At 54.9% G+C, this 23058-nt stretch overlaps 9 protein-coding genes across 9 annotated transcripts; 4 read left to right on the top strand and 5 right to left on the bottom strand.

Annotated features, from left to right (window-relative positions):
* Window positions 1–74: 74 nt before the first annotated feature.
* MYCGRDRAFT_102358 (uncharacterized protein) lies at window positions 75–475 on the bottom strand (the record flags this gene model as incomplete). Its single annotated transcript, XM_003857373.1, has 1 exon — window positions 75–475. One exon carries the CDS (start codon window positions 373–375, stop codon window positions 178–180), a length of 198 nt encoding a protein of 65 aa, XP_003857421.1.
* A 2230-nt stretch (window positions 476–2705) lies between these two features.
* On the bottom strand, window positions 2706–4446 carry MYCGRDRAFT_83707 (uncharacterized protein; the record flags this gene model as incomplete). The annotated part of the gene is made up of 6 exons (XM_003857372.1): window positions 2706–3338; window positions 3394–3448; window positions 3527–3614; window positions 3664–3921; window positions 3975–4047; window positions 4102–4446. The coding sequence occupies 6 exons, from the start codon at window positions 4444–4446 to the stop codon at window positions 2706–2708; spliced, it is 1452 nt and encodes a 483-aa protein (XP_003857420.1).
* Window positions 4447–4979: 533 nt separating this feature from the next.
* MYCGRDRAFT_30576 (uncharacterized protein) lies at window positions 4980–5585 on the bottom strand (the record flags this gene model as incomplete). Its single annotated transcript, XM_003857371.1, has 1 exon — window positions 4980–5585. A coding segment is annotated over one exon (606 nt), but the record flags the coding sequence as incomplete, so codon positions are not given.
* Window positions 5586–5939: 354 nt separating this feature from the next.
* On the bottom strand, window positions 5940–6997 carry MYCGRDRAFT_102360 (uncharacterized protein; the record flags this gene model as incomplete). Its single annotated transcript, XM_003857370.1, has 1 exon — window positions 5940–6997. One exon carries the CDS (start codon window positions 6663–6665, stop codon window positions 6087–6089), a length of 579 nt encoding a protein of 192 aa, XP_003857418.1.
* A 2566-nt stretch (window positions 6998–9563) lies between these two features.
* On the top strand, window positions 9564–10872 carry MYCGRDRAFT_102365 (60S ribosomal protein L5; the record flags this gene model as incomplete). The annotated part of the gene is made up of 4 exons (XM_003856180.1): window positions 9564–9576; window positions 9675–9708; window positions 9761–9786; window positions 9840–10872. 3 exons carry the CDS (start codon window positions 9694–9696, stop codon window positions 10699–10701), a joined length of 903 nt encoding a protein of 300 aa, XP_003856228.1.
* A 364-nt stretch (window positions 10873–11236) lies between these two features.
* On the bottom strand, window positions 11237–14580 carry MYCGRDRAFT_65937 (uncharacterized protein; the record flags this gene model as incomplete). Its single annotated transcript, XM_003857369.1, has 2 exons — window positions 11237–12379; window positions 12433–14580. 2 exons carry the CDS (start codon window positions 14551–14553, stop codon window positions 11237–11239), a joined length of 3264 nt encoding a protein of 1087 aa, XP_003857417.1.
* Window positions 14581–15935: 1355 nt separating this feature from the next.
* Window positions 15936–16487, top strand: MYCGRDRAFT_102369 (uncharacterized protein; the record flags this gene model as incomplete). The annotated part of the gene is made up of 1 exon (XM_003856181.1): window positions 15936–16487. The coding sequence occupies one exon, from the start codon at window positions 16028–16030 to the stop codon at window positions 16256–16258; it is 231 nt and encodes a 76-aa protein (XP_003856229.1).
* Window positions 16488–17718: 1231 nt separating this feature from the next.
* On the top strand, window positions 17719–19374 carry MYCGRDRAFT_52885 (uncharacterized protein; the record flags this gene model as incomplete). The annotated part of the gene is made up of 1 exon (XM_003856182.1): window positions 17719–19374. One exon carries the CDS (start codon window positions 17823–17825, stop codon window positions 19266–19268), a length of 1446 nt encoding a protein of 481 aa, XP_003856230.1.
* An 865-nt stretch (window positions 19375–20239) lies between these two features.
* MYCGRDRAFT_65942 (uncharacterized protein) lies at window positions 20240–22906 on the top strand (the record flags this gene model as incomplete). Its single annotated transcript, XM_003856183.1, has 2 exons — window positions 20240–20559; window positions 20602–22906. The coding sequence occupies 2 exons, from the start codon at window positions 20350–20352 to the stop codon at window positions 22834–22836; spliced, it is 2445 nt and encodes an 814-aa protein (XP_003856231.1).
* Window positions 22907–23058: the final 152 nt, after the last annotated feature.

The raw sequence follows: 23058 nt of genomic DNA on the forward strand, positions 1-23058 counted from the left end.
ATCTACGGCTGCACGATCGCCAGCTGGAGCTGCGATCTCAGCAATTCGACTCCAAGGGAATGCTGGAGAGAATGCAAGTCGATCCTGTGAGTTTGCTGGTGATAGGCATGTATGAACACGTCGAGGGGTCATGACTCTTTCCATCAAATTCGCGCGGCGAGACTCCGCCTCCATTTCTCAACCCCGCTTCTGCTGGGAATTGAGCACTCTCGCCAACCCTCGCAATGCGTTCATCTGATCCAGGGACTTGCCAGTCGCGGCTCGCTGTTTCTCCCGCTCTTCCAAAGCATCCGCGGCATCCTTGAGCGACTTCTCTGCTAATCTGTCCGCCGTGTCCCGTGTCGTACTTAGGGTGTGGACGCCGTGAGCAAACATATCGACTGCGAATTCGAGATCGCCAGATATCGTCTGAAGACGTTCTTGTATCGATTCAGGCTCCGTGGAGAATTCGGCCGCGGAAGAGGTAAGCTGCTCGAATATTGCTCGTTGCGGACTGTCCAACAGATCCGGCCGCAGAGGAGAAACGCCGCCCTCTGCTGTCGACTCGGTGTTATCTGGATTTGTTGCAATCGATGCCGCTGACTGGACAACTTCGTCCCATTCGGCTCTTTCACGTTTTAATCTGCCGGGACGAGTTAGTTTACGCCAGCAGAGCCTCGCGAGATGGCAAGCCATACCTTTCAAGCTCCCTCTCTAACTCTTCTGCTTTGGCCGCATTGGCAATGTTCCGAGGATTTGCTTTCTTCCTCAGCGGGATCTGTGGCGGCACGGCCTCGTCTCTTGAGAACCAATCACTCAACAGTCCATTTGATATTAGGTCGAGTGAAAGCTCCTCTTGTATGACACGAGCTACGTCCAAGTCAGTACTGAGGCCTCGAGACTTACGAGGGATGATGTGCGTACCTGCTTGAAGAGCTTGGAATTCTAGATTCGCAGCAGGTGTACTCTCCTTTGGTGGATCAGGTTTTGCGGGCATCGCCCGAGTACCACACCACCCAAGCAGACATCGCATTCGTCTTGGTTCGGTGAGCTCGGCGGAGATGTGCTTGAAAAACTCTCCTGTGGGAACTTCTGTGTGAGGCAATGCTATGTCGCAAGGGCACCTGTCAGCCGGATGTTCTGATTTGATCGGAGTCTCACCGAGATCCACAATTCCAATTCTCGGGAGAGAGTCGCCAGTAAAGGATGCTGCAACTCGTTGCAGCAAGCTCTGTGGCGCCTCTGCGAGCAAAGCTGTTGAACTCGGGATCGCATCCGAAGAAGGATCCAAACCACACTCACCATGACCTCTTCCTTCATCAATCACACTGCTGGCTCGCTTTCCTCGCATGCCGGCACTACTTCGCCGATGATTATCTGCGCTTGCCTTTCTCATCTCCCGATTCCTTCTGATTATGGGCGTGTCGGCAAATGGGAGAGCAATGGTCATGGGCTTCTCGGCTGCTTCTGCCGTGGCTTCAGCATTCTGCCTCCGCTTCTTCCCCACAGTCACAGGCTGCGCACGAGGAGGGCTAGGAGAGCGCTCTGTGTTCGCATGGGATTTCGCGTGAGCATGCCGTTGTGGGGATGGCTCGGCTGGCGGATCGTTGGATAGTCGCTTACTTTGTCGCGTGGTCTTCTTCGGTACGTCGCGTTCCGGTGTTGTCGGGTCGAATTGTCGTCGCTTTTTCTTCTGTATCGTCTGCGGTGCTTGCTGCTCGATCGGCATTGGGGGAGGCAGCATAGTGCCTGACATGTCCTTCGCTGGTGATGTCGCTGAAGCAGGAACTGCTGGCGGTGCATTCATCTCTTCTGTTTGTTTGCGACCCTTTGCCCGCATGCTCGCTTTCTTCTTGGTGAAGCTGAATCCATCCGCTTCCTCATCGTATACTGTTCCAAGATCCATTAGCCAGATGACATACCGACGGGCTCCCATGTCGCGAGCTCACCTGCTTTCTTCCTGCTGGCAACAGCCCTGCTCTCCCCATCCTGCTGCTTTGTCCCCACTGTACTCGTCGTTCCACCATTGGCCTTGCTCTTCTTCGCAGGCGGCTCATTCTCTCCATTTCCCTCTTGCGACAGTCGCGCACTGCGTCGCTTCGGCGCACCTCCTCCGTTCATGCCCAATGATTCGAGCGGCGATCGTGTCAGCGCAATTGACATTTCCCGGAAGATCGCACGGTATCTCGTTGGAAGTCGCGGAATCTCGGTCGCGTGCCAACGATCCCGGCACTCGATGAAAAAGGCTAGCACATGTACGCAGCGGAGGAGGATTCCGTTGTCGAAGTTACGCTGTCGCGTAAGTTGCTCAGATGGCGCGTCGTAGTGATGTGTGAGCGATGGCGCGTGGGGTGGGATGGTTTCGTGATGAAGTCGAGGTGGTAAACAAGGCCGAAGCCGAAGAAGGCCCGTGCGTCTTTTGACCTCGTGGCTCGTGCAACGGATCATCATCATCATGGCCCCCTCGTTCTCAATGGACTTGACAACTGACAGGTACCTTAGTGATCACGGATGTGACTTTCTTGCAATCTCTCAAGTCGAGGACGAGACGGTATAGAGTACGCGCTATAAATTATCACAATCTGTAGTGCCGACACTCTCTGCACAACGAAGTAAGTCCCACACAATGTAGCACATCGACCTTGACAACCGCATCTTCGACGGCAAGCCCTACCTAATCACCTCCGATGTCGAACTCCTTCGACCCTCTCCGGACGAACTCCAGCTCAGCTCCGCACGCCGAAGATGCAGATTCGTCCTCCAGCCTTGCTTTCATCACCGGTCCACCCGAACGACAGCGTAACCCTGCTGAAGAGCAGACGATCCGACAAGTACTTGATTTCCTCGTTGCTCAGCTTCAATAGGTCCTCGGGCCCTCTGCCGAGCAGATCTCTCCACGCTCCGTCCGAGAAGAGCAGTTTCCCACCCGCAATAGTCGCCGTCTCATCGATGACTTGCCCCATGATGCGCGGACTCAGCCGAAGATCCACCTCCTTCTCGCAGCCTTTGCAGGTGGCAGACATGGCGTTGACGTGTATTGGAATGCTGCAGCATTCGCCCGACAGGAGCATGTTGCGTTTCCAGCATTCGAGCAGCTTCATCTCCATGATCAAGACACTCATGTAGCCTTGAAAGATCTCGCCAGGTGCGCATCGGGCAAACTCGTCTAGGTCAGCGATGCTGAACAGGCAGCGGATGGGTCCTGTCTTCACAATCTCCGGCTCGAATACGTTTTCTGGGAAGGGTGGGTTGATCGCTTCCCTAACCTTCTGCCGAATTGACCAGCGTCGAAGCCAGTCTGCGTCTGGGATGTATGGGTCGACGTCAACGATGGTGGAAGAGGTGAAGCTGAGGTAAGTCTGCTCACAGGTGTCAGATGGTCGTAGCGTGTTCTCGCTCGTTTTGTAGACACACCGAACGACCGAACTTCCAGCCTGGAGACTGGATTAGAAGCACAGTCTCACCAGCTCTCCACTTTTGAGTCGACATTGTGGGATCCACAACATCTGTGCTCTTACTTTGATTACCGTGCGGAGTCAATGATGACGTGCCCCAGAGCCCAAGAGTCGCCTCGGCGGTGTCGTCGTGGACTTGAAGGTTCATGTTGTCCGTCGTGCTCTCATCTTTGCGAGTGACTATTCCTCGTCAGCAGCTATCTAAAGCCCTTCACTTCATTGTGTTTACTCTTCTTCCTAGCTCCGATGCTCTTCACAACCACCAGGATCTTTGCATCCGCCACATCGTAGCCGCCGTCAATGAAGTTCTGTAAGGTCATGAGGCCGTTCAGTGGCACGCCTTGTCTGTAGCCGAGTGGGGTGCGGTAGCGGCCGTCGTCGCTGTTTTCGTGTATCATGAAATGGCAGTTGCGGTCTCGCTCGGGAAACAAGGAGGAGAACAGTGGAGCAGTCATGCTGGCAAGATTACCGTTCTCTCCATTGCTCACTGAAGCCATGTCAATCACAGCGCTAAGGTTGCAGTCTTGGGGACTGCCATACCGTGGTTTGTCCAGATCGACACCAAGCTGCCTAGTTGTATCCGCGGGGCTTGAGTTGCAAACCAGAGTCGAATCTGATGACTATGTCAGTATTTCGCGGACAGCTTATCGCTGCCGAAGATGCTGACTGTGATTGCGGCGCCGCCATCTTTGACACACAGTTTGAGACAACCTTTCGCCGAGCGTGGTGTCTTTGGCGTGTTCGAGCAGTCAAAGATGTTGGCGACACGACCCATGAAGGTTACTGCTCGCGGGCCGGCGTACAAGTCGCTGATTTCGCAGTCCGCATATTCAACGGTGGGGTGCCATGAGTCGACCGGGGCAGGGTTCAGCGCTTCCCGAATCTCTTCATTGGTGAAACCATCACCAATGTGAGACTGCTGATCTGGTGTGGTGCCATTGCCTTTGATGGGGGATGTTGATGGAGTGAGATAGGCCTGAATCGAGGCATTGGTCTTGCTGGAGCCACCCATGTTGAGAGTACTCGAGGCAGGCGATAAGGGTGAGTGTGCCTTGAGGAACGCACTGTGATGGTCGAGGAGGCGATGAAAGTGAATGAAAAGACGGAGAAGTGCGGTCAATCTTAGGTTCCTTCCTCGACTTCTTGCGAAGCCCATCGCGCCCGCCTAGAATGAACATGCACGGACTACTTACGGTACAACACGACACTTACAATACTCGTGAGCAATGCGCTTTCTGTCCGCATGGCTTCCGTCTCGTCTACGCGTCAGTGCCAACAGCCATGAAGGCATGGCATCCATCGGCCTACACTCGTAACCCTCGTCTCCCAGCTTGCACCTTGTCATGACCGTGACGTGTGCTTTTATGCATGACCCTGAGCGTCGCTTTGCCTCCACCGCAGCGTAGCTAGTCGAGACGTTCGCGGTTGTGTTCGTTTTCTCCTCCTCATGACCTAAACTCAACCTTCGCGCCAGGCATCCGCTGATACTGCGTGCTCTCGCAATGTCTCATGCAGCCACGGCGCTGCCTCGATTCCACCATTTGACATTGCTGCGTCTCCATCACCGGGCGCCATTGCCGCAATGCAAGCTTGCCGAGCTGCCGTCGCGACCATCCTCCAACTCTCGACTGTGATCTCTCCCGATGACTCATCCAGCAGTTGCGATCCGTGCTGATCGAATGCCATGGCATGTATGCTTTTGTAAGATGACATCTGCTTCTCTTGCGGATCTATGATGACCTCTCCATCTTCGCGAATGATTGCGAGGGCTGCGGCGGTGGTCGCTGCCAGTGGTAAGCCTCCATCGACAAGGGCGGCGAATGCGGCGTTCAGAAGTGTCGGGATGATGGAGATATCGGTGGCAGTCCGCTGCCATTTGAGGATAGGTTCGTGCGTGACCTGAAGTGTGATCTGGATGAGGGTTCTTGGGTGCATGTTCACCAGAAGGACACTTTTGAGGACAGCATGGAGTACAGTCTCCAGCCATCGCTCCCGTGGTCCACCGACTCCGGAGATCGGTCGCAGGTTGACCTCGATTGCTGCTTCTTCTGGCAGCTCATCACGTCGCTGAACTTCAACAGGTCCGTTCACTCCGGCGACGACAGTGTACAGATCGCTGGAGAAGGCAGTCGATCCATCTGCGCGAGCAAGCGGATGCTGCACAATTTCTGGGCCCATTGCGTTTCTGTGCGTTGTGCAGGAATTCGGAAGCTCGAAGAACAACTTTGGTTTAGTCCTTTGGAGCCGCTTCATATCGCGTCACGTGCAGCTCCCGAACGAGATCGCCACCGGGGCACCTCCCGTCAACAAGCACATCAGCAATATCACAAAGACACAAATTTAAAGATGGACGGGAGTGTTGATTCTTCCAACAGTGGATTTTACATCGTAGCGCCATTCAACCTCAGACGGCGGAGCTGTCATGCGCTCAACACCGCTACAAGAACAGACACCATCCTTCGACGGTAATCGATCCTCCCATCAACGCCAATTCCACCTTGCCATGAATCATATGCCCACATTCCAGCAACGCCTTCCGGGAGCGCCGAAGCGCTGATACCCATCCTCTCAATTCTTTGATCATAGCACTCATGCCGTCTGTGCTGTGTGGCCCGAAAAATTCCCTGCTGCGCCGCGACTCATTTCCATAGGTCACCGACTGCTGGATCGAGGTGATGATGCATTTGGAGGCCCTTGCCTCCGTGTCTTCTCCTGCTTGATGAACGTCTCGACAATATCCTTGGAGGCCGTTGCAGCGTGGGAAGAGCTGTTACGAGCACCGGCAATCAGGTAACCTTCCTGGCCTTCCAGTTCAAGAGGAGTGACGGGTCCAGGACTTCCCAGTGGCTGGAGGCGTGGACTTAGAGGTTTCCGGACCTGGCCAGGCGAGGTGACCCGTGCAGCAGCCGATAATGCTTCCCGTTGATTGAGGTACAAGTGCTTCTGCGCATCACTGTACATTCGTTGGTGCGCGCGTGGAGACATTGGTGGCTGTGGAGAAGACGTGGCCGACGCCCCATCAGGTGTAGAATGATTGCTGAAATTGGCGGGGTGAAATCGGGGTAGGTGCGGTAGCTGCAGGCCCTGCGGCCGTCGCTGAAGACTGGGAGTTCTTGTCTGCATGGCTCTGGGCGAAGGAGGTCGTCGCAGGCTGTCGAAGTGCAAAGGTAGGTATCCAGGTGATAGCGGTGTCGTAGAGCTCATGGCAGGCGATGAGCGTGGCGAAGGCATGTTGTTGCCGGGAATCGATCAGACGCTAAAGGGAGGACAAAGCAATCCTTTAGTTATTCACTGGCACACTCCACAGCTGGGTTCCAAGAAAGAGCGGAGCAGTCGGCATCCAAAGACACGGTTGATCTCCAAGGCGTGTTTCACAGCCGTGTATATGGCTTAATTTGGGAAGCGGTGCAGCCGAAAGAGTGGGTCCGGTATGGCACAATGTTCCAGGGCAATGCTGTGTGGACAAGACAGTCGCGTTGGTCACGTCCAGTGCGGGATGTGAGATGGTGAACGTGCAGTGGAAGACAATTTCAACTCCTCGAGGTAGACGGAGAATATCCTTCCCTTCCTCCCCACAGGTCGAAGATAGGCTGGTTTCCAGGACCTTCTCCGATCGTTACTCTTCTCAGCCAAATCTCCAAGATCAATTGTGGACCCTTCGCTCAAGGATTGAACGATTGCTTCAGTAGAGGTAGGGGTCCTGCGGATTGTCGTCTTTCTTCGATTCGCCAAGGTCTTCTCGTTCGAGTCTTCTGGGAGCTCCTTTGTCGAATGTCCTCGATTGCAATTTCGAATTCGAACCACGCTGAAGAAAAAGACAAGGGAGGTTTGTCTTGTCGTCTCAAGGCGGGTGGGTCCGGGTGGTATGAGTTTACGCCACGCCCTTTATCATGACCTCGTGTCGTCCTTGGCCCGTGTGAGCCGTGATGACGGCAACAGCGCGCTTACACAATCCGTCGTCTTTTTGACACCTGCATCTATCGGACGCGGGGTCATCACCATGCTGTATACGTGGAATTGAAAGCCGAAAAGCATATTTGCTGCGCCTGCGGACAGCAGGATGCGGCTGAAGCGGCTGACTGAAGATCTGCTTGTGTAATGATTGGCGATGCGCGCGGCGATCGTTCTGTCCCTGTCAGAAGACCTCTCAACATGTCAAGGATCGCGTGGGAGTACAGTGCTCGCTCTGATCTCATTGTTGTCATCCGTCAAGGCCGAGGTCATCGGGTCGTCCTTGCAATCGAGCACACCGCTAAAATGAGAGGCGCAATAACGTCTAACATGTTCGTGGTTAGCAATCGGGTATAGTGCTCATCACTGAAAAGGCAGTTCTAGGACAGATCTCCGCCGCGGCTGAAGCTGTTCAGCGAATCAGATCTTCACACCATTCGTGTAAACTTTCTTAGAAGTGGCTGGCAGCAAATCCCAGATCGAGTCGGAGCGGGCAACTTGCACATGTGATCTTGGTACTGTACTCTTCGACCTTTGTTCTATTGTTCTTTGCTAGCACTGGTCGTTGTGAGATTCTAGCAGGCTTTCGCTGGCTCGAGGGCCCTCACCGACAGTTCATCGAAGTCCTTGTCACTACTTGCGAGGTTGTTGATAAGACCACCTACTCTGCCGTCACGCCGCATAACTAGTTGGATAGCCACTGCCGAATGATGGAGCGGAAAGTGGAGACCGGCGGCCAAAGAGGAGACTGGTGCAAATGTCGGTTATGACTACTACAGCATAGAAATTGAAGACATTGTCTGCTTGCAAGGGAGCATCGGGTCTGAATACAGTTGACTTGCCATGTTGGACACTTCCTTGCGAGATTTTCATCCGGGCAACGTCCAGAAGATCTGACCAACCCGGATTACAGTACCGGACGCGCTATGCAGAACGTCCAGACATTTCGGACTAGCGATGTCGTTGGAAGGGTCAACTTGAGCGACTTGAATGTGCAGCATTGCCGAACACGGACCGCGAGCCACTGGTGTACGAGAACATCGCGTGCGAATCTGCGAGCGTGGTGTAGGGCAGTCCGCATCTACGCTTCCAGGTGGCCTGGCGAGACGGATCATTCGACTTCGCGGAACATGCTGCTGAACGCCATACAGCCTGCCGCGGATATCGACCAATTCATACTCGCTCTGCGGGATCCCATCGGCATCGAACAAAGCTCAATTCTGTGCGCTGCCCGAGGACATACCACTTCCCGTGGTCGTAAACACTCCCCTTGGGGCACATTTCACCCTCGCGCCTATGGGCGCAGACACAGTGTGCGTGCTATGTCGCTCTTAGCTGACACATGCCAATCGTGGTGAGCTTTGGTCGCCAAGACCGACGTCGTCCAGATAGTACGATGAGGTATGGGATGATCCCAAAGGAAGGATATACGGCGGCCGTACTTCATGGGAGACCGTGACGGGGATGGGTGTTTCCTGGCTGAATCGTATCTGCAGAGTCCCATCAAGTGTCCCGCCACGTTAGTCGCACACCATTCCTCCGCATCGTCGAGATGCTCCGCCCAATGCTCCATGCCTTGCGATTTGGTCGCTCTGCGTCGTTGTGTGGCCGCCTTGTTGGATTGTCCGACCTCTACAGAACGCGCTCCGCCCGTCCACGTAGTACCTCCGCGCTTCGGCTCACACCATCCAAACCAACCGAGCGATACCTGTACGGTGAAAGTTGCAGGGAAATTGGGGTGAATGTGCGTCAGGATTGCCGCTCTCACGGTCTGGCCGGCAATGCATCTCTACGCTTTCGTGTGAAATGCACCGCACGAGGTGGGCTTATTGGGTTGGTTTGGAGTGTTGCAGTTTGAGCGGAGAGATGGAGGGAGCGGTGTCGTGTACTGGACAGAGGAAGCGAGATGGTCTCGAGGATGAAGTATGCGAAGAGTGAGAGGCTATGCATAGAACCTGTGCCATGAGGCACATCACAGATGAATACTAAGATGCGACGTGGAGGTTCCCACCTCATAACCTGTTGGTCGCAAGGTTCAAACTTGAGAGTGAGAGAGGGCTGAACTGTGCGGTCGTGCACCTTCCTTGCGGCTGCTCCCGCGCCTGCATCTCACGAAATCCTTGGCGCACGATGATAGGGAGATGATTTTCTGAACTTCGAAATCACCGCTCGACAAGCACATTGCCAATTCGTGAGTTGAGCCCGATCCCCCCAGCAGAGAGATGAAGAGTCGCCGCAAAATGCTTCGGAAGCTGGTCTGAAGTCTTGCTGACTCTGAGGAAAATGTAGACTTGAAAAAGTCGCAATCATGCCGTTCACCAAGGTTTGAAGAAATCCAATCCATTCAATGTGCGCTCTACTGACAATATCTGCAGCTCGTCAAGAATAGCGCCTACTTCTCGTCCGTCCACTCCCACGACTCATTGGATAATCCCCCAACTGACATTTCCACAGCCGTTACCAGGTGAAGTACGCTCGTCGCCGCGCCGGAAAGACCGACTACTACGCCCGCAAGCGCCTCATCACCCAGGCCAAGAACAAGTACAATGCGCCAAAGTACCGCCTGGTCGTCCGCTTCACCAACAAGGACATCATCTGCCAGATCGTCACCTCTGAGCTCACCGGAGACAAGGTCTTCTCCGCTGCGTACGCGCACGAGCTGAAGGCATACGGCATCACCCACGGTCTCACCAACTGGGCCGCTGCCTACTGCACCGGTCTGCTCCTTGCCCGCCGCACGCTCGCCAAGCTCAAGCTCGACGAGACCTTCGAGGGTGTGGAGGAGGCTGACGGCGAATTCACCATCACCGAGCCCGCCGATGTCGATGGCGAGACCCGCCGCCCATTCAAGGCCTTCCTCGATGTTGGTCTTGCCCGCACTAGCACCGGTGCCCGCGTTTTCGGTGCGATGAAGGGTGCCTCCGACGGTGGCCTCTACATCCCTCACTCCGAGAAGCGCTTCCCCGGTTTCGACATTGAGACCAAGGAGCTCGACGCCGAGACCCTCCGCAAGTACATCTTCGGCGGTCACGTCGCTGAGTACATGGAGACCCTCGCCGACGACGACGAGGAGCGCTACAAGTCCCAGTTCAACGGATACATCGACGATGAGATTGAGGCCGATGGTCTCGAGGAGCTCTACCAGGATGCGCACAAGCAGATCCGCGAGGACCCATTCAAGAAGGCGGAGGGCGAGGGCGAGAAGAAGACGAAGGAGCAGTGGAAGGCTGAGTCTCTGAAGTACAAGCAGAAGAAGCTCACACACGCCCAGAGGCAAGAGCGTGTGCAAGAGAAGATCAAGGCTCTTACCAGCTAGATGTGGATACTTCATACTCGAGCTTAGCGATCTCTGTGTCGACAACGCTCCCACCACTGTTTCAGCGATGGGCGTTCTTGGCATGATTAAGGAAAATCAATCGAGGATAGCATGTCGAGGGACAATGAGATATGCAGAAATACGATCAAACGTCACTTGTCACTTGTCACATATCCTCTTCCACAGCCAGAATGATGCCACCGTGGTTCCAGTTTGAACATCGGTGTAGCACCTACATATAACTATTTCAAGCCGGAGTGGTTCAAAGGGCAGTCGCACGATTTGTAGAATCGCACTGATCGTCTGGCCTGTCTTCCCCTTCTTGCTCCTTATCTACTGGCCCTACAGGCGATCTCACCTCCTATCAAAGCCCGGAGATACCGCGTCGCTCGTTGCCCTGCACAGTGTCCCGGGATAAGGATACACCCTTACGATGCGGTCGCGTGAAGGAAGGACAGGTGAATCGGACATGTGCTTGGAGCACTCTCATAGTACATTCGTTATCGTACAGCACCACTCGTCGAGTCGTCGAGCGCTATCGCGCATCCTGTGCAACATTCATCTTCGCTTTCAGCTGGGCTTCCTTGAATTCCTCCCAAGAATTCGGATCTTGTTCTTGCAGCGCCCTCAGATCATTCATATTGGCGCCAAGTTTCTCCAGCACGACGTCCCAGCCGTCCTGCTCGACAAGCTGCTTCAGCTCAGGCCCGGTGATGGACTCGATTCGCATTTTGACCGACTCCAACCTTGCCTCTTCCTGGGCTTTCCAAGCCAACGAGTCGTCATCTGCAGCAATCGCAAGAGGAGAATCCACGACAGAGCGGCGCATACGTTGACCTAGACGATGGAGGTGGCCTTCTTCAATTGCCAATGCACGAGATGCGAGTGACACATCGCTATTGTGACGCGAGAAGGCCGGTTTGACGCCGTCGTCGAGCTCGTCTTCGTCGTCGGACTTTTGGGCGGGTTCTGTGCTTTGAGTCATGATCGAAAGTGGGGCGACTGGCTCTGTGTCGTATGAAGCCTGCGACAATCGCTTGGGTGATGGAGGGGCCACGCGCGTCTCGGGATATTCCTCCTCGAAGCGCTGTATCATACTCTGCAGGGTTTGATCAAGGAAGACGAGGCGTCGGTAAGCCATTTCGTCGCCGGTAGTAGCCTCCTTTCGAAGCGCCGGCTGTAGTCGAGCTCGAATCTTTCTCGCAGAGTCGAGCAAATTCTTGCTCATCTTCTTCGCCTTGCCTTGCTGCTCCGTCTCGAGAGCCGCAGAACCGTCTTGTCTCCCCTGCGCAGATTTGCCACCCGTCGGCGAGGCGGTTCCACTGCCACGTCGAAGATCATCAGCCTTTTCTCCCAACACGTACTGAAGGGCTTTCACGACTCCAGTTCCACCAACGATGTAATCGTCGTCCGGCGCGGGCTCGTCGTTGTCGTGACTCTCGGAGCTGCCCTCCACATGGCCAACAAGGTGCATTAGTACATCTGGAACGGCAATCTCCTTCACCTGTTGCTCGCCACCATGGGCCTGCGTAATCGACGCAGCTGCATCTGCTGTAGCCGCTGCGGATGGCATGCCAGTGATGTCGGCCAGCGCAACCCGTTCCATGTTACGCAATGAATACGCAACCACTTGTTTTGCCAGTGCTTTAACAATTTCAGAATTGTCTGCGCTTGGAACCTGTAGCGTGTCAGCACAACGATACGCACGTTCGCGAAATGACGGTCACTGACATCGATGTCGATACACATCAAAGTGCTCGAGACCCGGACCGCTGCCATATAGCTTGCAAATAGTGCACACGCCTCCTCCTGGCTTTCTTCGTCCTTAGCGCTGGCCAGGGCAGACAGTTGCGGGTTGTCCATGATAGCGAAATGTGCTAGCTGAGGAGCTTCTGGCAGGACGTCGGCAAGTGCGATTGCTTGCTTCGGGCTCATCCCAACATCCGACAGATGCATTCTCTTGAGATCCTTCATTTGTCCAAGGTAGCGCCGTAGAAGCGATATCGTTCCATTGTCCTTGCTGCAAAGGTCAGGATTGTGACTCAAATCGATGAATCTAAAACCAGGAAGCTTCGCCAGGACGGGGAACAATGGCCGGATCGACTCGGTATCGAGGTTGCAGTCAGCCAGGCTCAGGCCCCATGTTCCAGGTTTGCTTTCCAGTGCTTCGGCGACCTGATCGATCTTATCGCGAAGGTCATTACCACCGATGTCTAAAGCGTGGCAGACACCTGACTTCAAATAGTGTAATACCGCATCAAGACCTTCGTCATCCAACTGATTGCCGGCCAGTCCAAGACGACTGATGCCACATAAGACTGCCCCGTCCACCACTTTGCGTATCTGAGAAGCGGTCATGCCGCATTGAGACACCAGGAGCTCCTCCAATTTGTTTCCTCCCAGACGTTGACTGAGACATTTGAATAGGATCTCGGCAGCGTCCATGTCCTGGTCTGAGCCGTTGGGGCTGTTCTGCAGAGGCTTGACGGCAGAAGCTTGTGCGCTCGGTGGCAAGGTTTCCGGGAATTGTATCATAGACAAGTCGATAGCCTTGATGGAGCTGCACATGCATAAGAACAGGCTGATGTGCTTCCACCCGATTCGTGTTATTCGCGAGTTGTTCTTCAAACTGAGTTTTTCGACGACTCCACTGCGTTCTTCACGGTGCTTGACTGGCACGGCTTCTCGGTGCTTTGGTGATGTACTCCTTCGCTTCATGGGTTCAGGCCTCTTTGCTGCGAGGAGTCCAGCGAGTATGCAACGAAGGCCTTCGTCACTGAGATCTGCATCATCAAGAAGCAGCTTCTTGACCGGGACCACTGCTAACCAGTCACCGAGCGTGACCATGTCGGCCAGCTGTAGCCTGGATCCGTTCAAGTCGAGGCAAAAGACCGTGCCGGGCTGCTCTGGTACACAGCATGTTGGGGACATTAGCTGCTCCGTTATGCGCTTGAGGATCGGAGTTTCTCTGAGTTGACAGCACCTTCGATAGATTCGCACAGGATCCGTCGTGGGCCTGTCTCGCTTCGGAGGAGTCTTTGTATTTACAGGCTCACCATGCGTGGTCGGTAGGGAAGCGGATGTCATGCTCGAGCTCATCTCAGGTAGTGGACTCTCACCGTCCATAGGTAATTCCACCGGTATCGTTCCATTTTCCTCTGCCCTTCTCCTTCGCTTCTCCTTCCGCTCCTTCCTCTCCTCCTCGGATCGCTTCTTCTTCTCCCTCTTCTTGTCGCTTCCGGCATGCCCTTCGACGCTGCCGACATTACCGACGGGAGGACTGACACTCTCCTCTCGAGGGCTATTGCGTGAGTCTCCGGTGGTCTCCTCCTTGGGTATGGGTAAAGGCTTGCTCTTGCTCGCGAGCTTCGCTTCATCAGCTTCATCTTGCGCAGCTTCGGGATTTTTGAGAGCTTCGCCCTCTGCCCGTTCCTTTACTCGAACGTCCTTCTTCTTTCTCTTCCGCTCTTGGTCATCCTCATCATCGTCTTTGTACCTCGGACCGCCTGCGATCTCCACATCGACACAAAACGAAACTTTCCTCAATCTGCTGACATCTAGCTCTTGCACCAGACAGCGTTGCCGATTCGGATCCACATTGAGCACTCGGCGTTGACATACGCCGGTTTTTGTGTTCGCCCTGGGGACAGTACCTGACTGGCCAGCTGACAATTTCCGTGTCAAGCTTGAGAAGAATGATGATCCTTTGGGTGTGGACGGCACATATGGCTCGGCCTCTTCCTGTGCTCCGTCCAGCCTTGTGGTACCATTGGCATTGGCGGCAGGCGATGGCACATTTGGCGAGCTGGCCAATTCCGAGGTCGAGGAGAACTTGCTGCTAAGACTGCTCATCCACGAACCTTTGCGAGACAGGCTCTTGCCATCACCGTTCAGCTTCTCGGAACTGGCGCGCTTGAGTAAGCTCGGTCGGCGCGACTGCGGCCTCGATGGAGTCGTGGAGGAGGGAGTCGAGGGAGTCGGGACTGCGGTGGTTGGGTCTTTAGCGGGCTTTGATATTGATGCGGGCGTCACTGGACCAGGGAAGTACGAAGACCTGCTCGTCGTGTTTCCAACCGATTGTGGCTGCGGACTCGGTAAGCGCGAGGCTCCATTCGTTTTGGCCTTGATGTCTCGAGGCTGGCTCGGAGGGTGACTCGATGGGACGGTCGCGGATCTTTGTCGTTCATGACCTACACATGCTTCGTCAACGGCTGCTCCTCCTCATCGAACGCTGCATGAGCAATAAATCTCGAGCACCCAATATGAGGTCATGCGACACCATGCGATCGTGAACATACTTACCCTTGGGCTTGTGCATCCAGCTCACGTCGACCCCGTGGATGTTTTCCATATCGCTGGCGTGGATGGCAAAGGTATTATTCTCGAACTGAAGACGCCATGTCTGCAGCAAGAACAGCAGCTGCACCGCAGTAGGAGTAGAGTCGTCGGTTGGTGGTGTGGTCGGAATTGCTCCCGCCGGCGAGTCCGGCGTCATTGCGAGGGCTAGCAACTTGCAGAGTGGAGAGCCGAGCGAGCCAACATCGCTGATCTGCTGCTGACTTTCTGCGTTATATTACCTCGACATTACCAAGCGGTGTGCTTGACTGCGCAGTGACGAGAGGAGACATGAAGACGGACATGACAATGATGATGCCCTTCGACGACGAGCAGAGATCGTTCAGTAAGAAGTCGATGAATCTCGACCCGGTTTCGGCACGCCCGGGCCTCTCACATTATGTGCCTCTCCCATGCCGGTCCGATCATTGAAACCCCTGCCTGAGGGTCTTGCCGTCTCGGAGAGTTTTGGAACACAACACCGTTAATCGCGCGTGTCATGCGATCGGAGGACGTAAATAATGCGGCGGCCTCTTTCAGCGGCATGCTTCGGCTTCGCGTGGCTGCGGCCAGGACAGCGAGGGTGGCACCGGAAGGGGACAAGATCACTGCCACCGTGGTGTTCACTGCCACCGTGGTGTAAAATCTGCCCTGGTCTGATACACTGGAGGCCTGCATCTGACCCCAGGCGTAATGGCAGCCCGACGTCCGGCCAAACTGTGGAGGGGCGGTGCATGCACAACTCGTTCCGGCAGTCCCGATGCAACACATGTGCTTCGCTTGTGCCAGCTCGTTTGCTGCTGACGAGCTTACTCGACATGAGAAAAGCGTGATCTTATAGACGCCGTTGACCAAAGGATGCATACCCTTAAGCCGAGTTCTCGGTCTTTCGCTGACGCAACATCGTCGTACAGACTTCTTGCGAGGCGAAGCTCAACTGAGGAGGGTATCATGCTGACTGGCCGCTGTGGAAGACGCACTCAAGCCTGGAATGCCACGCAGTGCAGCATGCCGACACGCCCGAATGGCGGTCGATTGGAGCGATGATTCTAAGGATGGCCAATGCGGCCGAAAGCTGAGGTGGTTCTGCGTCTTCGAGGTGGGAACGTACGGTACGCCTGGCGTCCTCGAGATGGCTCGACGGCATGACAGCACTCAGGCGCGGCGGAGCTGGCCCACGAGTGCACGTTTTCTGGACGTGACGCGGGCTCCATCGCCGTGAGAGAAAAAACGCAAACCGACGTTGGCAAGCAGCTTCAGCAAGATGTGCAATGACAAGTTCGAGCCAACGCGCATGCCGCTGTTCGCGCTCCCGGTCAAGACGACTCCAGCTTGCGGCCCGCCAAGGCTCAATCCAACTCCACTCCACTGCCGGAACCACGACTATGCTCGCGACCACACGGTGTTCCACACAAAGAGCGGCCGAACATACCTGAGAACGTGCCCCTAGTACCAGTCGAGCATGAGTCGGTAACCGTGCCGACCGGTAATCCAGAGCCATATGTCCTTCGCCGATGAGAACCCAACCAAGAGTCTTCACGCAGGCATTCAGCCTCTGTCCTTCCGATCACAGGAAGGACGACGCTGTTAGCAGCGGGTTTGTGTCCCTGAAAGGCGAACGAGCTGCAGACATTGATTCTCGTGGCTGAGACGTGTGTGCATACATGGCATTTCTGCACTTTGTAAGGCATGCCTCACGCACGAGTGGCAGCCTTATGTATTGGTCGTGGTCCTTGTCGACTCCTCGAAAGCTGATCATATAGCAAATTCGCCCTCTTAATGCGGTCTTGTTGCACTACGGTTGCACCGAGTGGTCACCACGGCGAGTGCATCGATCAAGATTGTAGATACGTCCGCGGCAGATCCTGCGATTCATGGCAAATTATTCGCACAAGGTAATGATGGGACCCGGTCACAGCTGCCAACGACATCGACATCAGGGTGGGAGTTGCTTAGACCCGCGGTCTTTCAGGAACAAAAGTGGCGGCATACCGAGGCCTACTTGTACATCGGATTTTGATAATTCGAGCGCCGGACACGCCTATGCCCTGCGCCCGAGATGTACGCCTATTCAGCATCCCTTGGTGAGTAACTGTACGACTGTCTTTGCCTCGTCGCTAGCTTATCATGCGACTCTTTGGCTTGTCTTCCCAATCGACTTGGACGGTAATGTAGCATGTCTTGCTGCTTACCTGTACCACTACACAGCGTTTTGCTCTCTGGCCTTATACGTCTTTTTAGCCCGTTTTGAAATCACATGCTGACTGTTCCACGAATTTTTGGCTTCGAGGACCACGTTCTCGACCCTCACAGCCGACGACCGGAGCGTGGCGGGAACGGTCAAAGGACCAGCCAAATCTCGGGCGATGTCGCTCATCGAGGACTTGCAAAAGGGAACAACGCTGAGATCATAGAACGAGACAACAATGACATTGTGTCGCCTCCAGTAAAAAGAATTTGTCTCACTCTTCTCTAGTCACTTGTCACAATGCGTTTACTTGATTCACGTTCAATCCTACCATATAAGTCTACGTGAATCCTCTTTCTCGACTTTCTGTTTCCTCAAATCCACAAACTCAAACATCTGATACCCGCCTGACAAATCGAGGCCCCGCCATTCGCAACAACAGATCATCACCAGCGTTTTTTGCAATCCACAAGCCAAACAACACCCTCACGGTCTGAATCGGGAACGAATCGAGCACTTTACGGCTGGGCTTGTTGCGTTGCGTCAAGACCGATAACAAGGTCTCCAACGTATCAAGCCTGCGTCTGGCAGCATCGCAATGTTTCCCATCCCAGTCCCCGAAGAATATGGAGTATCCAGCACGAATGGCTTTCTGCCTACAGAACTCCCGATCGAATCACTACCCGACTCATACTACGAGCCATGGGAGTATGTCGTCAAGAACCTCCAAGGACTCGTGCTGAGCAAGAGATTGAGAGAAATCGTGGAGAAGCTCCCTGTGCTATCAACAGATAGACTATCGAGCGAGGCGGAATGGCATCGCGCGTACAGCGTGCTGGCGTTTGTTGCTCATGCCTACATCTGGGGAGGCGACAAGCCTGCGGAGAGGGTACCACCTTCTGTTACGGTGCCGTTCAAGGCTGCTTGCAAGCATCTCGAGCTACCTCCAGTGGCAACGTATGCTGGTCTAGTGCTGTGGAACTGGAAGCCCATCTTCGACACCGAACGCGCAGACACTTTGGCCAACCTGGACACCATCAACACCTTCACCGGATCTCTCGACGAGAAGTGGTTCTACTTGATCAGCATTGCCGTTGAAGCTCGAGGCGGTGCCATCATACCCCTCATGCTCAATGCCATCGATGCTGCAAACCGAGGCAATCGTCACACGGTCACGTTATGCCTCCAGTCGTTCGCAGAGCGTCTCGACGAGCTCGGCGCCATGCTCGCACGCATGTACGACAACTGCGACCCGCACGTCTTCTACCATCGCATTCGTCCCTTTCTGGCTGGCAGCAAGAACATGGCGGACGCTGGCCTTCCCAATGGGGTCATCTTCGATGATGGTGGACCAATCAATAAGCAGCGATACGTGCAGTTCAGCGGCGGCAGCAACGCCCAGTCCAGCATCATCCAGTTCTTCGACATTGTCCTCGGTGTTCAGCATCGTGCTACTGGCGTCAGCAAAGACACAACAGCGAACGGCACACCACCCAAACCAGCGAAGCCGAACAGCAACTTCATTTATGAGATGCGCAAGTACATGCCAGGACCGCACGCTCGCTTTCTGGAGCAGGTCGCCCGCGTGGCCAACATCCGCGAGTTCGTCCAAGCTCATCGGTACGACCGTGATCTCAGCCTCGCATTCGATGCGTGTCTCGCGATGCTCAGTGCGTTCCGGGACACGCACATTCAGATGGTCAGTCGCTACATCATCATCAAGAGTCGCGAGGCGAAGAAGAATGAATCTGCAAAGGAGGAGAAGGAAAAGTCATCGAAGAAGATCAACCTCGCTCAGCCTGCGAAGACTTTCGGAGAAGACGGTGCGAAGATCAAAAAGGACTTGAAAGGCACTGGCGGAACCTCTCTGATCCCCTTCTTACGCCAAGCGCGTGATGAGACTGGGGAACAAGCGGTGGAGACTTGGACTCGACGTATGCTCAGCAAAAAGGGTGGTTCGACTACCGGCGAGTTGGTGGCTGAGATCGAGCAAGGCCTTGCGGGCATGTGGAAGGTTGAAGATGGAGGCTTGTGTTATTGGTAAATGTTGAACACCTCCTTCATCTCGCTCTGTCCTTGATGATGCTTCACAGCACTGCATAGTCTATTAGCGGGACAACATGATCTGTATGAATAATGAATGAGTAATCAAAACAAGCATTTCGATGAACGTCTCCAGTCCAGTGCCCGACAGAATCGTTAAGATGATTGCGTGCCGTTCCATGAGAGGGATCGAGGCTGAGTCCGTTACGTCTCTGTTCCGCCTTTCTGCTCTGCCAGGCGAATGAGACATATTTCCCGTGATGTACGATCATGGTCAAAGTGTTGCTCAAGTCGGCGAACATGGTCGAGGAGTGCGCATGGCTGCCTCGCCACGTTGAACTATCGCTCTCTCTATCGCGTTTCCTTTGTGGCTGTGAAAGTCCGGCTGTTGACCTTCCGGCTGGGAGGAGAAGCGTGAACGGGCCGCTGTCTTCCTAATCGGCTGTCTCCACTCCAAGGTCCGGAATCGTACGAGGGTACCACTCGCAACTTCAACTTTGGTAGAGAACTCGGCGAACCATACTTTACTCTTGCCCTATTTACTTTCCTTCATACAACACCCAGTGGCCTGTCTTGAACAGCAGAGCCCACGCGTATGGACCGCTCAACTTGAACCCACAAAGGGCGCCGCAGACACAACCATGACCGCGTCTTGGCAGGGAGGAGCAGGTGCATCGCAATCGATGCCTCCCTTCGCGTCACAACTCGACGGAGCATCGAACAACAACGAGGATTGGGAGGACTGGCTACGATGGGATCCCGCAGCAGAACCGACGTCGCCAGACGACACGTTCAACTCCGCATCGTCGAAGAACGACTCCCCGTTGCAGGACCCTGCCTTCCTTGCGCCCTTTGGCCAGAATGACGACGAATCGAGGATACCGCCTTTGATCGTCGACGATGAGAACTTTGGCTTCGGACCTGGCAGCGCTGATCTGGGGCAAGATTCTTTGCTGTTCGGAGGCACGGCAGATTTTGACACCGGCTTCGACTTCCCCCAACCTTCACCACTCGATGCTTTCTCGACCACTGTGCCGAAGCTGGACTCACACGCGGCAGCATGGCCAGTCCCGTCGACTGACATGCCGGATTTGGACGTTCTCCTATCGAATGGCAACGACGATGATCAACAAGTCAATATCGCGGCTTCGCTGGCCGCTACCACGCCGAGTCTACACCACAGCCCCGGGTCCACAACCAACACACGACAAAGCATATCTTCAAACTCGCCTGAGCCTCCCAAGAAACGTGGTGGACGGAAGAGGAAAGCAGAGGTCGCGGCGGAGCCAAGTGTCGAGGACGGCGAGAATGGCGAGAATGGCGAGAATGGCGAGAATGGTGATTCGCAGGATGGAGATGGACCTCCCGTGAAAAAGACTTCGCACAACGTTATCGAGAAGCGATATCGTAACAACCTCAACGACAAGATTGTTGAGCTGCGCAACAGTGTGCCCAGCCTCCGTGCCGTTAAACGAGCGAAGAACGGTGGAAACAAGGAAGAACTGGGTGGTCTTACCCCAGCCCACAAATTGAACAAGGCAACGGTCATGGCCAAGGCAACAGAGTACATCAGACACTTGGAGGCTCGCAACAAGGCGATGTCGGACGAGATGGCTGCTTTGAAGGCACAACTGTCGCGGGTTGAGGCCGCTATGGGGTCAAGGGAGTCTCAAGGAAGTACGATTAGTGATCCGACATCTGGATTATCCCGATCAAGAGAAGTCTCGTCGGCGTCCCAGGCGGGAAGTCCTACATTCCTCAATGTGCCGCAGGATCAGACGAGATTCGGCCAACCAATGGTGCAGCAACAGTACATGCAACCGCATAACCAGCCCACCTATGCAAGACCGCCAAACCCTCCGGCGGAAGCTCAGAATCAGCCGCAGCAACCAAATGTCCGAGGAGGCGGTCTTGTCAACAAGGTCGTGTTGGGCACAATGGCCAGCGTCTTGGCTATGGAAGGATTCAGCGAGCATCAATCAGGCGAAAGCCCGTCTGCTCATCAGCTTTTCGCCGTGCCCACGGCGCTGCTCAAGCGTGCCACATTCGGCTCGCCAACCTCATCAGACTTCTCGCAACAGGCCAGTCTGTCTTTGCTCAAATTGCTGCTCGGAATCGGCGCCCTAGCCTACATACTCCTACCCCTCCTCTCCTTCACACCACGTCGGAAGCAGAAGACTTGTGCATCCGTGCGGCTGCCACAGGCTCCATCCCTGGCATCTCCAGTTGAGGTGCGCCGGAAGGCATGGTTGACCGCCGTCCAGACTGTGTGGGTGCCGAAACATTTCTTGCACGAGGTCGTGGCAGTTGGCTTTAAGATGTTCCAATTGAGTTTGCGACGCATGATCGGATCTGAGGCGTTTACCGCCATTACCGGTACGACGAAAGAAGAGGAGGCGGCCCGCATCAAGGCTTGGGATATCGCTATCGATGCTCAACTGGCTGGCGGCGATGCACAGGTCAGCTACTACCGCCTCCTCCTCACTCTCATGGAAAGCGGCACTCTCCCAGACTCTCCCGCTCGGCTCATGCAGAAGGCTGTGCACTTTCGGGTATTCTTCTGGGAGGTTGCAAATGCTGGCTATGGCAATATGATTGGCTTCAAGCGATTCACAGAAAAGGTCGGCCGCATCTACTGGGACTCGGCGAGAAAGCTGCAAAAGGACCTCGTCCATGCCAAAGCTCACGGAATTGTCTTTAGTGATGACGAACTGGAGTTGCTGCCAGACCACCTTGCGCGACTTGGCGAGCTGGACTGCGATGAGGTCCTGAGCGATGAGATGATTCAGCGAGCTTGGAACCTCGCATGGAACAAGCAAAGTGCCAACGGCATCACACCGAACATGGCCAAAGACAGCGTCGTCGAGGATCATGCGATTCGATCACCGCTAGACGCAGTCGCCGCCTGGTACACCAACACCGCCATCGACGATACTCTTGCCGATGTTCTCGGTGAGAATGCGTCGTCCATGGACACCGAATACTACCTCGGATTGGCTCTCAGCGTCGCGCCTCCGGCATCAAGCACCCACGTTCGAGCTTTGGCCGCGAAAGCAGTGCTATCGAAAACGAATCGCGAAGGTAACATTTTGATCGCCTTAGAAGCCCTGCCAGTGCTGTCGCCGACAGGTGGCATGAACCTAGTCAGCCATGCACCTGCCTCCCCCGATGTGTGTACCGCATTGACACTGGCCAAACTGATCGCGCTCTGCTCCCCATCCTTGCCGAAGTCTGCTCGGATGCGCGCCTTCAACGCGTTGACTGGTCTCCAACTGGCGCCGGCACAGTTCACCCTGCTGACTGCCGTTGCTGCGTATCGCTTGTTGAAGAGCATGCTGGCTCGGAAAGACCTGCCAAAGGCCACGGAGCATGGCATGGAAGATCTCGCGGGAAGCCTTCGAATCTGGGTGGGTACGTCCACAGGTAGAGACAGTGGTCTCGGTACCGATGGCAGGAGGAGAGTTGTCCGTCTATGTCTCGATGTCGCCAAACAGCTTGGTGGCTGGGAGGAGAGGGATAGTGGTTACGGAACGACATCTGCGGCAAGTCAGAGCCCGGTAATGACATGAAGGTCGTGCACCGTAGAGTAGATGTAGATTATGAAGTAGGCTACAAGCTGAACTCTTATCTTGTTTTCGTGTTGCATCTCGCAGTTCCGCCTCTGCAATTCTGTGGCTTCTGTAAAGTCATGCCGTCCGAACCTGGCACATGCAACTGCGTCATGGCGTTCAGTCTTGGCTTTCACATGTTGCCCGGCTCGAACTTGCCTCTACTTGATGCACACTTCAGAG

Source organism: Zymoseptoria tritici, chromosome 1 (assembly GCF_000219625.1).
Source record: "Zymoseptoria tritici IPO323 chromosome 1, whole genome shotgun sequence".
NCBI classification, from domain to species: Eukaryota; Fungi; Ascomycota; class Dothideomycetes; order Mycosphaerellales; family Mycosphaerellaceae; genus Zymoseptoria; species Zymoseptoria tritici.